This window comes from Annulohypoxylon maeteangense (assembly GCF_022496945.1).
Source record: "Annulohypoxylon maeteangense strain CBS 123835 unplaced genomic scaffold GGS22scaffold_6, whole genome shotgun sequence".
NCBI classification, from domain to species: domain Eukaryota; kingdom Fungi; phylum Ascomycota; class Sordariomycetes; order Xylariales; family Hypoxylaceae; genus Annulohypoxylon; species Annulohypoxylon maeteangense.
The window spans coordinates 238,840-255,753 of record NW_025953253.1 but is presented as its reverse complement, the minus strand read 5'-3'; the positions used below and the strand labels follow the sequence as shown (position 1 = coordinate 255,753).

General features: G+C 44.9%; 4 protein-coding genes across 4 annotated transcripts; 2 read left to right on the top strand and 2 right to left on the bottom strand.

Moving 5' to 3' along the window:
- The first annotated feature begins 980 nt into the window (after positions 1-980).
- On the top strand, positions 981-2,997 carry GGS22DRAFT_159509 (GPI2-domain-containing protein). The gene is made up of 2 exons (XM_047960795.1): positions 981-1,686; positions 1,744-2,997. Exons 1-2 carry the CDS (start codon positions 1,344-1,346, stop codon positions 2,892-2,894), a joined length of 1,494 nt encoding a protein of 497 aa, XP_047819810.1. The 5' UTR covers positions 981-1,343; the 3' UTR covers positions 2,895-2,997.
- A 464-nt stretch (positions 2,998-3,461) lies between these two features.
- On the bottom strand, positions 3,462-3,760 carry GGS22DRAFT_187206 (uncharacterized protein; the record flags this gene model as incomplete). Its single annotated transcript, XM_047964556.1, has 2 exons — positions 3,462-3,678; positions 3,747-3,760. 2 exons carry the CDS (start codon positions 3,758-3,760, stop codon positions 3,462-3,464), a joined length of 231 nt encoding a protein of 76 aa, XP_047819809.1.
- A 1,278-nt stretch (positions 3,761-5,038) lies between these two features.
- On the bottom strand, positions 5,039-6,928 carry GGS22DRAFT_187205 (uncharacterized protein; the record flags this gene model as incomplete). Its single annotated transcript, XM_047964555.1, has 2 exons — positions 5,039-6,695; positions 6,762-6,928. The coding sequence occupies 2 exons, from the start codon at positions 6,926-6,928 to the stop codon at positions 5,039-5,041; spliced, it is 1,824 nt and encodes a 607-aa protein (XP_047819808.1).
- A 7,556-nt stretch (positions 6,929-14,484) lies between these two features.
- GGS22DRAFT_122271 (uncharacterized protein) lies at positions 14,485-16,105 on the top strand. Its single transcript, XM_047958260.1, has one exon. It carries the CDS (start codon positions 14,966-14,968, stop codon positions 15,629-15,631), a length of 666 nt encoding a protein of 221 aa, XP_047819807.1. The 5' UTR covers positions 14,485-14,965; the 3' UTR covers positions 15,632-16,105.
- Positions 16,106-16,914: the final 809 nt, after the last annotated feature.

The following is a 16,914-nucleotide window of genomic DNA, read 5'->3' as shown; positions in this document are numbered from 1 at the left end:
CATGGCTGCCATGGATGAAGGGGCCGCGATTTCAGATTGTGAAGTAAGGACAGGATTAATTGATACTTGGTAAGGGTCATAGGTGCCGGGCTTTCCGTGGTTGCCCTACATTGGTAGACACTAGCAGTGTAGCTGCACCGTAACTCCCCTATGAGGAGCCAAATCGCATCCCCATGTTATCCACCTTATTTAAACCAACCGCTCAGCATCCAATAACCTTCTACCATCATCCGAATCTGGCAAGGACCTAGGGTCTAATTGCCAAGAGTTGCTTTCCATTTTTAGACCTGTCTAGACTTTCGGCTTATGAAATAAAAGCTTGACTCGACTAGGTTGACCGAAGTCGTCGATACCATGCGTACAATAGCATAGTAATTACAATAAAACAAGCTTCTGAACCTTTGTGTGTCTTTCAATCCGAGAATCTCGACCTGCACCGACACTGAGACAAACATCGACGCCACGGTGCAACATATAGATAGTGGTTTTCGTCAAGTTAAATTGATATTTAATTAACTCTCCCACGTGTGATAAATAGGTGCTACCTACATACCTTAATATCTATATATCCAGCTACCCAAGTACTACCCATTCAAAATAGGCAGATTTCTTTGCGGTGAAGTCGAACATTAACAGTGACGTCAAAATGTAGCATCGCACGGGATATCTGCCTGGAAGCTAGGCCAGCTCGGACTGCCTTCTGTAGGCAGCCATATAACGGGCAGTAGCGTGGAAGAGATAGCCTATTGGTATAATGAGGTTTAGATCTCGCTATACCAAATGGGATCGCGACCTTTCGACCCCCTTAACTAAAGTTTTAAATCCTTGTAATTCGGCATAAAAGTTCGTATCTATTAGTCATGGGGCCACCGACCTAAGGGTAAACAGTCGCGGCCAACTGAGACCAGTTAAAACCAATGGAGCTATAGCTTTTAAACTCTGTTCTAATAACTTAATGCATCGCATAATGATAACTTTGCCAAGACTTTCAGCTGTTCCTTCCCGTACGCGTACCTTGGAAATGGAATTTTCCGACGGCTTGGTTATGTGGCTGACGTTAGCTAAAGGCCATCTAAGGTTAAGTCGAGTGGGGCCCCAGGCTTAACAATTGAATCTTAAGGCCTGGGGACAGAGCGCCATTCACCCCCACCAAAATTTCAACTTCAAAGGCTCAGCCCTTCAAAGTTCAGGGGTCTAGAACCAATTCAATTCATCATTCTCCATTCTCCATCACCCGCTACGCATTGTCCGACATGCATATCATCACAAGGCTGTAGAGCAGCCCACCCCAGACCTCGGCCGCCAGACCCAATTTCGATGACCGACCGGATACGAAGCTAGAAATGTCTACTTCTAGCCTTGGCTCCTCGGCGACAACCGCGGCATCAAAACCTATGTGCGATGGACCATCACCACCATTACCACCACCGCAACCCGGAATAACGCGTGCGGCCACTCTACCCATCGAGTTACATTCGCCGCGAACCGCCCGATCCCACCTTGCGCCCGAAGATGCCTTCAATACAGCACCGCTCTCGCGGCGACAATCGGGTTTCGAACCCAACGGCATCAACGACAGCCGCGGTGAGTCGCGGTCGCGGAAGATGAGCTCGAAGCTTGGCAGTCGGAGCAGGAGCCGTCGCCGGCGACGCAATTGGAAGAAACTACTCTGGGTGAAACAATCTTGTACCGACTACCACCCCGTATAGCATCTACAACGTCGGTATTAACAGCTACCTCTAGACCCGGATAACTATACAGACCAAGCCACCTTCCTCGAGAACCTCCAGCGCAACCCGCGTCTCCAACCATACGAATTCTGGCCTCTCGTAGCCGACTCGACCGTGATCCTACAGCAAGTGTGTTCCGTTACCATATTCGTCGTGTGTTTTGTCGGGATATTCCAAGAGCGCGTGTCCCCTGTGGCCGTTGTGAGCTGGGGCAGCTTCGCGACATTTGTGGGATGGTTGTTGTGGGATTGGTGGGTTGGTCAGGAAGACGAAGACGAGGCTTTGCAGAGGCGCCGTAGTAACCGCAGCCGATCAACAAGAGACCAGAGTAGGAGAGGCCGGTTTAATGCCGCGGGAGGAGGTACGCCGTCTGCCGGAAGTTCGGTAACCAATCTAGCAGCGACGGAACGGACATATCCACAAGGAAGTCTAGTGGCTACGCGACAGTCCCACTCCGCATCGGCCACATCTCTCCAGTCCAACGCATCGCAAGGCCGACGGTCATCCGAGTCTATGGAAGTGCCGACCCATCGTCCATCTTCTCCGCTACGTAATGGCAGGGCCAATCTCCGCCTCAGCACGATCAAATCCGCTATTCTTATATATTTTACCCTCCTTGGATTATCACCTATCCTAAAATCTCTAACTCGATCTACTTCATCCGATAGCATCTGGGCTATGTCATTTTGGTTATTAGCGCTAAATATCTTTTTCTACGATTACTCCTCGGGACCCGTTAAATTCCCGGCATCACTCTCTACAAACGCGGCGTTAATGGCGTCTACGGTGCTCGCCTCGCGGCTGCCCTCCACGGGACAAGTTTTTAGCCTCACGTTATTCAGCATCGAAGTGTTTGGCCTTTTCCCCGTCTTTAGACGCTATGCCCGCCACCACAGTTGGAAATACCACGTCGCTCTCTCTGCGCTACTCGTGATCGGCGCTGGGGGCGGAGTCGGCCTGATACTAGGCGGAGATAGGGACGACGTGTGGCCGTGGAAAAGCGGGCTCTTGGGGGTTTTAGTAGCGACTGTCATTGCCGTCGTCGCCATGGGCGGCTGCAGCTGGTGGCTTATTGGCCTCCAGAAGTATAAGAACGCTATCAACGGACCTTGGGACCAGGCTAGGCCTATCATTATTAGTAGAAGACTCTGGGACGACGAATGAATTGGTTTGTGGTGATAGAAGAGAGCCGACGAGCGAGTTGCTTTGTATATAGATAGCGTTTAGGCTCGGTAGCGATGTTAACTTGGAAAATTCATATGGTAAACTGCTGCTGGAGTTGTGCTCCGCGTCTAGTTAAAGTGAAAATTGTATGTTTATCGGTCTGACCCCTTTTTTGAGTGGCTTATGTAGGTATTTGTGGCGTTGGTATTGTGGCTTGGCGTTAAAAAGGGGGTGACGCTGCGTGGGACGACTTGGAGTAAGATGACTACCTACGTTCATCCAAAAAATCCTTTTCTCTACTTTTTATTTTATAAACTAGCTTTATTGGTGTTTTGTGGTACATTTCACGTATCTCTACGAGGTCACGATCGCATTGGTTTAAGATATGTGGGCAGTAACGAGAGAATGGATTGAATTTAAAGGGTCCCTAGACAACTTCCCCAGATACCCTCCACTCGAACGAAATTCTCAGAGCCAGCTTTTGAAATCAATCAATCGACATGAAATGCCCGTCCTTCATCATATCGGTTGATACCTGACCATGCTTATTCCCATCATATGGCCAATTCAGCTCTTCTGTCCACCTGCTGCCTCCCACATCTTGTCAAAAGCTCGTAGCTTCTCTTCGGCATCCCGTTTGCTCGATGGTTCGCCAACGGCGAGTTTCTCGTAGCGATTGTCCTCGTTTAGATAACGATCGATGGGGAGTGAGTTGTCTTTGGAAGGCTGGTCACGAGCCGTAGGCTCGGTTTCCTTCGCCTTGGAAGGGTTGGTGGTGTTGGCGCTGCGAATTCTGGTCAGTATTTTTTCCATGGAGCTGATTTATTGATCAAGAGGTAGTATATGACTTACCTAGACTTATCCATTGTTTTGATGGTTATTTTTTGATGGTTCTGTTTTGAAAGGATGTGTGAATTTGGGTTGGTGAAATTGTGGTAAGTCACAAAATCTGATGAGATGTTTTGTTTATGTTGCAGGTTAGGATGCATTTCGAAATCATCTCCTACAGAAGTTACAAGACTCCTTTTATATCATTGAGTCTTGTGCCTAGTGTATTTGACAGCCAAGAGACGATTTGCTTCGGAGTTTGGATGTTGGCCCTTAACAGGGGACTTCTTTGCAGCTTGGTTCGCAACAACTAAAGTGAAGCGTCCCTTCTGTAGGTATCTCAGGGTGTTGCCGCCTTACGAAGTCGTAACTCCCTTTCGGAGGGGTAAGATTACCTACCACCGATCGAATAATGATCAAGGATTTTAAGAGCCGCAACTGCCAGCGTATCCCTCTCCGGTTTAGCCAAATCCTTAATTTTTCAGTGTTCTACCTAGAACCAGTCCACCCTGAGACTTGATGCAATCACTATCACGCCTGGATCCTTTGAGAGGAATCGCAAATGGGAAGACCTAATATCTGGATGTTTTCAGGGTGAATTGGCCGGGGAAATTAACACCACAAAGTCTTACACACTTGCAAAGTGAGTGTTGCTACGTCCCATGGGGAAACAGTAGAAGCTCGGAAATTCGCTCCGCCTCACGGGAATGTGATGTTCGTTTAGGTTCGTGGCAGCGCCCTAACGTCACCAAGCACTATGCAGATAAATTACTTGAATTCTCCCTGATTTACGTTTTCCCTTATGGCAACTATGCCTAATCACTATGTCGTGGGCAATGAGCTATCATCATACCCATCAACGCGGAATAATCTAGAATTATTCGTGTAAATGTCATAACTAGGATAGAAAGGGAATTAGTTGCTCGTCTCTTTGATCGGGCTCTGATACTAACGGGCACACCTGGAGTGAAGGTTGTGATGTCCCCTGCCCTATTCATTCATGGGGTATTGGCGTTATTACTCTTTTATCTCAACTTTACTTGATTATTGGGTGTAATTACTATGTATGTACGTTCACGGCTCTAAAAATGGTGGCCACTGCAATTTACTCATGAATTTATTATTATTGATGGGCTTGGCCGGGTGGTAAGAAGGCTATGAAATGAGTTAAGGAGATAGACACTCATAAATAGGTAATGAAAGCCACTACACGAACTAATATCGAATCCCATTCGATTTCGACAGCATTATTCCCGTGTACGTTTATGAAACAACACAAAGATATCCTATTCAGCCCCAGCCGATCGTTTCTTAGCCTAACTTACCGAAAACCTCTTTTTCCTTTGGTTCCCCATGCCAATATCAACTGAGTTATCTCGGCGTTTCTTGCGATCACTGGGGCTGGGATGAGATTTGTCACGATGGACAACCATGTTATCTCGCCGAGTATAGGGTTTGCCGCAGTGATCACATGGAAACGTGGGCTTCTGGTGGATCGTTTCATGCTTTCGGAGATATGCCCTGCGATTTGCTTCCTTTCCTGAAGGTCTAAATCCACAAGAGGAACAGGTCAATTCGTTTTCTGATAATTCCGATTCAGGAGGTTGATCAGAGTTCGAAGATGGTATTGTCGAACCGAGGGGAGAAGAGGGAGAAATTGGTCCGATATTCGTAGCGATATTGCCATCTGCAATTTGGACGGACGGGCCAGCAAAAGCTCCAGCATCAGACAAAGATGTTTCCATCATGGGTACAGACGGTATGTCCCTTAAGTGTCCCGTACTATTCACAGGACCTAGAGGACCTTGATAAAAGGTGGAATTATCCCATAATAGATAATTCACATCAGGTTCATCATATCCCGTTTGTATTGAAAGTGGTTGCCCAAAAGACGACTCTAGATCTACTAGGTCGCGCGTAGACGCCGGATCATAGAGTCGTGTTAATCGGGATCCCTGCCAATTGTTTCGCATTTCATCCATGTTATGGCCTTTGTTTGAGATTATCTCATGATCAGATGAACTTCCAGAGTATTGATGGCTCGTCAATGAGCTTTGGCATTGAGAGTTCTCTGTAGATGTGGTTGTTAATGTTGCAGCGAACAGAGGTGACACGCCTGTGGAAGATATAGCCCCAGGATTGACTGGAGATGAGCCCAATTCCGATGGTAGGTTATATACAGACGGCTGGCCTGAGGTGAATGTATCATGTGGGACATGTAACTGTATCTTATCATAGGTTGGCAACTCTGGTGTGTGGCCTTGCGAATCGATGAGTTCAAGGTGTTGCTTACTGAGATCTTCGCGGTGTCTCAAGCCAAGAGCTTCACAGAGTGAGTTGTCGCCAGGAGCTTCGTAGAGTAGGTAGTCGTTAGGAGCTTCACAAGGTAAATAGGTGTTAGGAGCTTCGCAGGGTCTCATGCATGTAATATCATAGAGCTCTTTGCCTAGAACTTCATAGCAACAGTGTTTTCCTAGATCGTCTTGACAGTGGTCTGTGGTCGATGAGGTGTTGGAGATTGAACCGGTTGGAGAATGGCTGTGAAGCAATTGGGGAGTTTTGTCCAACCCATTCGGTGTTATTGGATGGCCACAGTTCTGACACAGACCCAACACCATGGTTGACTCTGCCTGACAACTAGCAATTCTTTTGATAATATCCAATGCAGCTTCGAGTTTCTTTTGAATTCTATGCTTGAGACTAGGTCTATTCCAAGAACAACCTTTGTTAGAGGTTTTCCGAAATCTCTCAACGTTATTGCATCCTGGACATCGAATGTAGCCTTGCTTGAAGTACTTGCAGCCTTTGAGATGTAGAATCATCTGCTTGAGGTCATCGAATTCGTCTATCTTGCAATTTTCCATTGGACAGCGATACGGTCCGTGCTTAGGATGATTTTCAATGAAATAAAATTCGAGCACGCGAGCATAGAGGCGGCTTTGGTAGCAGTCATCTAATACGCCTTTGAAAAATCTTTATACATGTGTCAGCTTAGTGAGGCGGCAATAAGGAAAGGCTTAGTAGAAAGACAAAACTAACAAGCAATCCTGGCCCATGCCGCTTTCATCAATGAGCTCCCTGGACGTAAGAGACTGCTGAAAAGCACTTTCTTGTTGGTGGTACTCATAGTTGATTTCGGTCTTGCTTGTAACGCTGCTCGTTACTTGTGACACATCATCAGTGCCTACATGGGAGAACATACTCATGGTAGGATATAATAAAGTTAAGCTTTGTTGGAGAGTAAAAAAAATACAAGGCGGATTTAGTTTGTGGTTTAAAGTCCTCTTATAATAGTGGTGCAATAGCTCTCTCAACATTGGGCAGACGTACGAGACATCCATTCTGTCTAGTTCTCCTCTCTTTCAAAGGGACCTTCGGATATTGAGGGAATGCGCTGCTAAGGATATCAAGCTCTAGGTACACATCTGTGCGGAACTCAGGAACCTTCTGCATTTTGATGGAAATGCCCGCAACTTGTTGCGTTCTCCTGCACTGCTGCTATACCGCTGTTCCAAATCTAAGCTCGGGGGATCGGAATTATTGATAGGGAATCTCTTGGTGTGGTGCCGGACAGAACTGCAGGGTCCTTGGATGCTAGGTAGGTATTAAGCATGCCTTGTTGGCAACTTTCGGTCTGGGAATCAATAACGAATTAGTGCTTTGCCCATAAGTCATGCGAGGTACATGGGCGAAGTGTAGAAAAGGCAACGAAGGGACTAAAAACGTAGGGACATGTGTTTGCCTGAGGAAGTACCTTGGTCTGCGACCCATCTCAAACAACGGTAGCCTTCTCTCAAGAAGTCAAGACACAGACTTCTAGGAACTCCCTAAGGTCACTTGAACTAATATATTGCCAGCCGATAACTTCTATAAAGTCAATTGGCTCTCAATATGGGTTCCTTTGCCGAAGACATGTTGGTATTTTGTTTGCCTTGTCAATAAGGAAATATGCCCTGCAGAATTAATGACGGGGAACAGCCTTGCCACGGGGGTCACCGTACATTCCCCAGCCCGATACAAAAGAAAGGAGATGACTTTGGGAAAAGAAAATTGATTGAAGAGAAGACTTGAAGATATAAGACAGTAGGATCTGATATCAAGACTTCAAGAGATATATAGTCGCCCATATCCTCAATCATCTGATAATTTTAGCTAGCCACCTGAGCATGACGAGACATGGGGTCCGATGGGGTCCGGACCAAAAATACCTTCTAGGTACGCCTATTGCACAGATTTATACCTATATAAAGTGGTAATCTTTAGAGGGAGGGGGGCTATCTATGATTACGTAGTGCTGACAGGTTGAAACAATTATAGGCTGAGGATTGGGTACTCTTAGGTATAGAAACGAAATCGGCCGCTCCCACACAGCAACATGACTAGTAAGAGTTCCGTTGGCTAGTAGGTGGATATCGCGCATAGAGCTTCAAGATCACTTTTGAATTATGTCAGTAGATGAAGACTGACGCTGATATCCTATATCATAAGATATTCAAGCCAGCCCCAACCCCCTCTCCTCGAAAAAAAAATCCAACTTATGTCTCACTTATGCATAAATGACCGCATAGAAAATGAGGGGAAATGTTACTTGGTCTACAAATAGGCGTTATAATTGCTCGAAAAGACCGAAATGGGGCTTTCACCGAAAAGTATATGCTTTTTCTCCCCTGTTGCACCAATGCAACGATAATAGTGAATGTGATAGGCACTGCTTGGGTAGGTACATTTCTCGGCAACATTGAATGCAACGACAATATATCATGCCTATCAGACCTAGGGACGTATGGGGCCATCCTCACTTCTACATATCATATAAAATTGTATATCGAACGGGGAGAAAGGCTGTGGCAAGGTGAAATTAAGGAGCACAGGTGTGTCTTCCGCGATATACCTAGGTACCTATTTGATGGGTTCTTTAGAAAGGGTACTTGGGTACCTTAGTAGGGGTGTTCTTTGTAAATCTAGGCCCTACGGCGACTTAACAGAAGCTGAATGCCACATAATAGGTACGTGTAACATCACATTCTCATAGAAATTAACAGCATGTTAACCTAAGCAATACACCTTGGTAATTCAAACTATGTTTGCAGCTGTACCAACGTGTAGTTCTTTCTAGATGCTGTAGTCGGAATATCTGATAGGGGTATCAGCTGAAAAGCATCAGTTTATGATTGTGTGTATGATTTAGTGGAAACATAGTAGACATTAATTCAATTATAGAAATCAGAAATCAAGGTTTATCTTTCACCTTAAAACCTCTCCCCAAATCCTGTATAATATTTCTCAATGGGTTAAATGATCGCACCAAGCGTTGTTCCGGATTACTAATCAACCCCTGAATTCCCAAGTATATAAATCCTATACATGGGTACCTCATGATTGACATACTATAATCCAAAATATTACAAGATTTCTATGTTTGAGGTAGCTATTTGTCAGGTTGATAAAGGATTCTTTGCATGATTTATGAGAATCCGTGATATTGTAGGGGGCGCCCATTTGGTTGATAGTGCATAGGAGACGAACATTTGCCCATCTAAATATAAATAGTCTCTGCTCAGTCCTCATGACATCTTGATTTTGATCAATGGGGAGTGTTTTTGGACCAAGCTGTGAATAAGTTTCTACATACCTACCTATCAAGTCTTAATCGTGGATAATTGCACCACGTCCTTGCTCAAAGGAGCACCTTCAAGCATGGGATACGAAACCTACCCAAATTCAAGTTTTAATAGTACCTATTCTGAATCAATACAAGAAAAACACAATTAAGAGAGAAGTTTCAGAAGTCTGGTCTGTAGGAGGACTTGTAGCTAGAGGTCTAGTAGGACCGGGACTCGGCCCGCTAATAACCTTGAAGTCTATGAGGAATGCTTAGGTAGACATACTAGGTGCTTGTACTAGAGACAGAGTAGACGAAGGGCCTTTTCTATATATACCACGCTCCCTTGGAGGGAGTAAGGAGATTAGAGATCTTCGCGCAGCAACGTTACCGTTCCCATGCCTTTTGGTTCTGCCTCATAACAGGAAATATAGGAAGCCAGCGCTTGTAAGAATCATCCTTTGGGGCGATGGCAAGTTCTTGCAGGAAGCTCGTATTGGATCTGGCGGCAAACTAATTTTGACGTAAGTTGAGGAGTTAATAGAACCTAGCAACTAAATACTGACCGGCATTCTTTGAGAGTTCTATCTAAAGAGACTATATCAGTTAAGATTTTGTTATGATTTTACTAAGATAGCTGTCTTCGAATTATACTTACTTAGTTTCATAACGTGTTCGTATTATCATGTATATCACTGTATATTTGCTTACCTATTCATTCTGGTAGGTAAGTAGTTAAAGATATATTCAGGAACTCCTTTTCATGATGATTGAACATACTATATAAGAAATACGTTTTCCATACTGAATTAGAGATAAACCATCAAGTAAGTACTTAGGTACCTAGTAGTTAAGTGTGTGTTAAAGTAAATGTCTTTATATTTAATTTGGGTATAAAGAAAGGAACCCAGGCCCCAGGTATCATGATGCCTAAACTCTAGTGAATTTGCAAGAACCACAGACATATTCTGTCGCTGATAATTGTTTCAAGTACCTATTTAAATGTTATCTCAAGGTATATCTCTCAACAACACTCAATATACCTAGGTAGTGATGATTCTAATGAAACCCATTCCAAAGATAATAACCACCTACAATAGAGATACCTACTACAGAGTTAAAGCTTTTGTATCTCTTCAATAGGTATCCTACAGTTATTGTGATATATCATTGGTTTCAACCCTATTGAATATCAACCTTAAAGTCATGCGACTGAGATATGTAAACTGGGAGACTTAGGATTATTTTGAGTAGAACTTTAAACCATGAACAAATTAGGCATCTAGGTAGCTTTAGGTATCGTCGTGATATGCATATAGCCAATGTTCTTTACTAACGTCGTTCTAAGGCCAACTACCAATATATCTCCTATAGATATAATCTAACTAGGACCTTAGTGTGAATGTCTTGTTAAGGCGGATGCTGATAGCATTAGGTTATGGTAAACAATAGGTACCTACCTCTTATAGTTAATATACCATATCATTATTATTATTTGAATTAATCACAGAGATAACTTCAATGAAAAAGTGTAAAATGCCCCTTTTAAGAAAGCCTGTGTGTAATTTGCAATCGGACGTTTGCTACTATGCATGTAACTATGAGTTTGGGACCCCTGAGCCCCTTCCGAGTCTTTGTTACGGACTGGCCTTTAATACCTGTAATAGATCGCAAGTTGTCCGACTTGTGATTGTCGTCCTTTGGTGGTTTGGCTCAATTGGCAGGCATGAACCACTAAACCTAAGGCTTAGTCCCATGGCATGACAGTCTTCACCAGGGAATCTGCCATTCAATTAGAAAAGAAAAGATCAATGAAATGGTTAATCAATCGTACCGACATTAAACTTTACTCCTATTCTTGAAAACTCAGGTATAATATCATGTAGAGTTTACTTTAAACGGCTATTTTAATATTCCCGAGAAAGTCGTACGACAAGGCCGAGTCCCCCCTTTTCCATGTGTCGACCACGTATCTTAGCATTAGGCTTCCTAAACCAGCCACTATTGATAATATTCAGATCCAATGCCAAGATCATACCTTGAACAATGATCAATAAAAAAATCTTATTACTTCTCTTCGCTATAGGAGCAGAGAAACCCCCTTTTTACAGCACTTACTAATCACCGTTCTCACAAGGCAGACAGGTACCTGCGGAACCAAGTCCGTCAAACCATACGATGTCCTCAGAGAAGACTAGGTACACATGCTTGTACTCCGATAGATACTACTTTTAGATCGCCCCAGACTCCCGGCCAATTTTGTCCCACATAGAGACAGTATCCTAGCTTCTAGAACACACAGTAGCTAGCCTGCCGTGTTTCGAAGTCCGCAAAGTGAGCCCATAGTTCGCGTGCCCCGCTTCAGGCCGGAATGTAAACTTGTCCCCTAATTACTTAGGTATCTGCTAAGACAAGGTGCAGGAGCCGATGGCATGGGTACCGCCTGTCTTACGCCCAATGCTTATATTTGGTAGGGCTATGGTAGGTATATGCCTTCTCTTTCTGAAGACATCGCTGTCAGAGTAGGCCTGGACTTCTACCTTACGATGCTGACGCAGGTACCGCATCTTAGGGGCTTGAGATGGGAAGCACATATGCTGATGTTCATTTGAACTACAAGCCACTTCACATTGCTGATATGATCGGGCTATTCTTAACTCTAGATGAAATTATTAATAGTGAGACACAATTATTCAGATAAATTAGGTCGTCGATGATACAAGTCTAATCCCATGTCCTAATTGCATTGCCAAGATCGCTGGATAGCTTCGCTAGGCTGAGGCACAAATCCGCGAAGATTACGTCCCGAGTTCCCGAAAACGGCATCTCTACTCGAAGAAGTTCATGTGGTACACAGGGGATTACGCGTCTTTGAAAGTCACAGCCCTTAAGACACGGTTCACACGAATATCATTTCCAAGCCAAGTTGATCATTAAGGTTTAATGGCCGTAAGTAGGGCATTTCGTCTCAGTCTATTCCCTCGTGTTATAGGAGATGCGTGACACCTTTAGCGTAGGCGATTACCCCAGTGATTCTAAAGAGAATCCAGAAGGGTGGTCCGGAGACTAACCTTCCCATGGCCTATCAACATGAAACCCGACTCCACGCGAGTTTCTTCAACGACGTATTACCACAATAATAGATACGCGGGGATGTATCAGTCGTTGCAAAAGAAAGAATTCGATAGCGTAAAATAGCTGTGTCTTGAGGCAGTTGCAGATCTATTCGGACTCCCTTAGCTACGGAGTTTAGGATTGTCTAGAGCTAGCTGATAGCGCGCCCAGCCAGTGTCGATCGTGCCTACTCCGATTGGTCGTCCACCTGCAGGCGCATGATGATCATTGTGCCCCAGGGAGGTCGCCGGTTTAGTAGCTGAATGACGTCTCACTTCACACTGCAGAGAATAACATAGTCTGCATAGTATGGCATGGATGGAACGGGATTAAACTCGGGGTAAGCTCGTATCTAGGTGCATTGAATCGCGGTATAGCGATGGTACTTGGATCTAAAGCGTGTCGAGAGTTGTACTCGAGTCACAGAATGTTTTGATTGACAATGGTGAGCCGTCTATGTATAGAGCGGACACAGAAGTCTCAGAAAAGACCATTACATGCAGGTCGTGTTGTGGACGACAAGTGTCAATATCTCTAGTGCTAATCGTGGCTTGGTGAGCGATACATCAGAGTAGGGGGTGGCGGCGCCCAGGCTTGATAGCATGCGACTTAAACGAAGAACATAGGTGCCCGAAGGATTGATAACGAGTTCGTATGCAAGCCTTGCTGCTGTGTGTGTGGACGGGCTGGAGTTCCGGGGACCCTGATCATCTTCGAACACCTTTCTTCAGCAAATCAAGCCCCAGCACGATGTTGACCTTGCTGATCACTCAATAGAGCCTTGGAAGAATCCTTACCTACAACTCCCACGATCGATCTCAGGCCAAATCTTTGGCCCCCCTTCAACTTCCTTCTTTCAATGTTTCACCCAAATTATTGCTTTGGATATAGTTTGTGGCTGATAATTTGGTCATCTGGTGGATTGAGTGGTTTGGATGCCATCCAACTAAATCACGCCTTCAACTTGGAAATCTTTAGTGGCGCTGCCATGGGTGCAGGATACCCACGATCCCATTTTCTATTTGACGTCGCTGCCAGCCTCCGAGTCACTTTCTATGCTTATATCGCGATATACCAGGCGGCTAGACAAGGCTAGATATTGACCGTACTTGAGACCTTCACTCTTGGCCTTGACACATTTGCTTAGGTAGGTAGGTAGGTATCGAACGTAGTTGTACTAATCATAACGAATATACTACTTTAAGACGCGCTAGCCTCACAAGCTGTTTAGCTGAGAGATGGGTTCATACCTACCTTACTACAATATGTTCCTGCGGTCCCTGATACGGCTCGCCTGGCTAGTACATGCAGGAGCTGATATTACTTTGCCACTGTTGAAAACCTGAATGCATCACGAGCTGCCAGGTTTTTGAGCGGTGTGTCCTGTCTACAACTTACCAAGATGCTGAATATGAAACGAGTTTTGGATACCCGGGTAGCTGGGTAGCTGAGTAACGACCTTCTTCATAAGAGGGATTGTAGTATTATGAAGAAGTTAGTTGTTTGACGTTTTGTTCCGTGTTCATACGGATAGATAGTCCTGATTTTAGGTAGAACTACATGAGGTATTGTTATATTAAAACTGTGAAAATCAACAGGGTGTTTTAGACAAATCTTTTGGTAGGAGGAGGGGATAATAGAGAGCAGGTACCTGACCATCGGGTCTAATTAATACATGTAACCGCAAAAGGTCGATGTACATAGAAGGTGGGTAACATTCAACTCGTGCTGACGAGAGATCTGGCAAGTTTAATATATCTAGGTTGTAGATAAGCAAGCTTCATTACAGCTGACGACGAGCGGAACTTGATGACTGCATACGCGTAGGCAGGTTGGATCTACGGCTATCCTCCAGAGCCCGAGATCTTAGTAATGACTCAATTAGGTCGGCAATCGAGGAGACCGGCTAATGTGTTACAGTACGCTGCTCGTAGGGGTACCGAGGTCTACTCTTATTGATCTGACTTATCCGCGCGACTGTCAAAGGCAGAATGATTATCCATGTCGGCCATATTCGGAGATACGGTTAATTATAATGTTTATAATGTTGATTTTGCTGCTGCGTTCATTGATTTTCATTGGATTTATCCAGATAAACAAACGTCATTAAAAGATTAATCCCGGGATGGAATAATCCCAAATAGACTACAAAATCTGCTTATATTGGATCGGGCAGGAAGACGAGCGATGATTACTCGCGTATGCGTACTAGGGGTAGTTGATGGTCGGCGTAAACTCTGTGACTCTGACGATAATTTTTAGGTCGGTAGGCACCTACCTACCCGCCTACCCACTTACCCACCTAGTACCTATTTGTTAGTATTTTGATGACATTGCAGCATGTTGATTTCCGTACAAGGGTGGTGGCGCGGAAAACAGGGAACTTCCAATCGGCATTATCAATTCATTCAACTTGCAACCGGATATCATGGAAAGCAAGACCCGGAGTTGCGAAATGAGAAAAGGTATTAGATGCGGCGGCGGATTGGCCTTCGCAACCGTCAGGTATTCCGTGTTCGCCGTTTAAATGTCCAATGGCGGGCCTTCAACACCCTCCGGGCTCATTTTCGGAGCTGTGATATTTCATACAGACCGGCGACCCATCTCAATGAATAGGAAGTTCGGGATAATCATCGCATACATATTATCGAATTGTTATCCACCTTATCGACGAAAGAGGAAGTTTTCCCCCAACTTCATCGACGACTTTGTGGGTCAATTGGTGTGGAGACATAAGATCTTTGACTCTTCGGAACCTTGCCGAAGCCATAAGCAGCCAAACCGTTCTGGTGGATGGGCGTATTTCCTCAATGAGGCTCATCCGTGTGTCTGGGAGGAGCCTGTGGCGGCTCAAGGAGTCCAGGGCTCATGCGGTGCGCCAACCGAATTGACCCAGAGCCGTGGATGGATTCACGGCGCTTACCCTGTCTTCGGTAGCAGTGAAATCGCTAAGGAGCTAAGAAATGCACACTCCCGCTTGTTTGAGTGGAAAATCCAAATATTGCGCGCGGGATTCCCCCTCCATCCTTTTAAGGGAATCCTCCCTAAACCCCGCTCGTGCGACTTTGTGCCTGGTTCCAAGGTTATTCTAGAGCGCGGAAGATGGGGGGAAACGGCCCGTCCTACGAGGAAATCGATTCTGTCTCGCATTCTTTCCGAACGGAGGCAAGTGTTCAGGTATGATGCCAGCTGAAAATCGTAAAAGGAGACGAGCGCGTCAATCCAGACCGGCTTGAGAATTGCATAGAAATCCTCCAAGGCGAATGGTTGAAGTACAACAGCACAACAGCACAACGCCAACTTAGGGGTGGGGGGTTCAATCGAACCTATCAGCTTGGTGAATGTAGCTATACCATATTCGTCGTCTCGCAGAAGAAAAATTGGGCGAGATGGGGCTATGAATCTGATGAAATTCCATATTGATCCGCTGGTAACATTGCCTTAACTAACTTCCGCTCATAGATGCCAAAAGGCCAAAAGGTCAAAAGGTCATAGGGCAATAGGTGTTGTTGCTATGTCTGTCATAAATCGAGACTTACGAGTCCTTTTTCCTCGGTTGAAGAACCGAATTCGGGAAACCAGCCGGTTCGGGGAAGTGACGCGTGGGACTATTAATGTAGCACAATAGTTGTCGGGATTGACGTGGGCAAAGATGCGATAGGCTGTAGACACCCTCGTATGCCAGAAGCACAGAATTACCACACCGCGGCATAGCCCCCGCGTAACTAGCACTGTGGCTCGTGACCGCTAACTAGGGCTTCAAGACAAAACCGATTGTTGGCCTTCATTTCCAAAGCCAGGAACTGTGAGAGTGGTCGTGTTTGAGTAGTTTTAACGATACGCATATGTAAAGCCGTTCTCTGTTTAATGTTTAATGATAGATGCCCAGGTGTAATTGGGTTCTTAGGAAATGAAGGGCGTCAGATGATAGCAATCACGCTAATGCGGATATGTAGTTCGTAGCTGACCGGTCACCGGTGAGCCGCGACAGCTCGCAATGAAGTGGAGGAGTAGTGTAGATCAATAGATCAGAGCCTAGACAAAGTCCAGAATCTAGATTTCAAGCTCACAGGCTCATTAGACCTTTAAACGGAGAATCTCAGAAAACCCATGATGAAAAGTATAATCCTTTCCATACTTTTAACTTTTCCGGAATACTGAACATATCATAATAAATATAACCAGGTAATTGAATTGGTTAAGAATTTGTAAAAGAATGAGATGAAACGAAATGATCCATACTTCTGCCGAAAAGGTGGGTGCTTGAATAGCTAAACTACATATATATGTATTTAAGCAGTTCTTATTCAACAATGGGGATGCATAGCGTGATAATCGGGATGGTTTGTTGCATGTTGCATGTTGCATAATCGTATCTCGTATCTTGGAAGCAGTTGGCCGTTCTTCACTTAAATCGGTTTCAATGTCACATCACCAAAAAAAAAGAAAAACCGCACTCGACCTTTAAACTTACTT

Excerpts from the sequence above, each read along its gene's own strand:
- GGS22DRAFT_122271 (XM_047958260.1), top strand. The coding sequence starts at position 14,966 with ATGTCCAATGGCGGGCCTTCAACACCCTCCGGGCTCATTTTCGGAGCT.
- GGS22DRAFT_159509 (XM_047960795.1), top strand. The coding sequence starts at position 1,344 with ATGTCTACTTCTAGCCTTGGCTCCTCGGCGACAACCGCGGCATCAAAA. Across the intron at positions 1,687-1,743 it reads ACTCTGGGTGAAACAATCTT|ACCCGGATAACTATACAGAC; the intron begins GTACCGACTACC and ends AGCTACCTCTAG.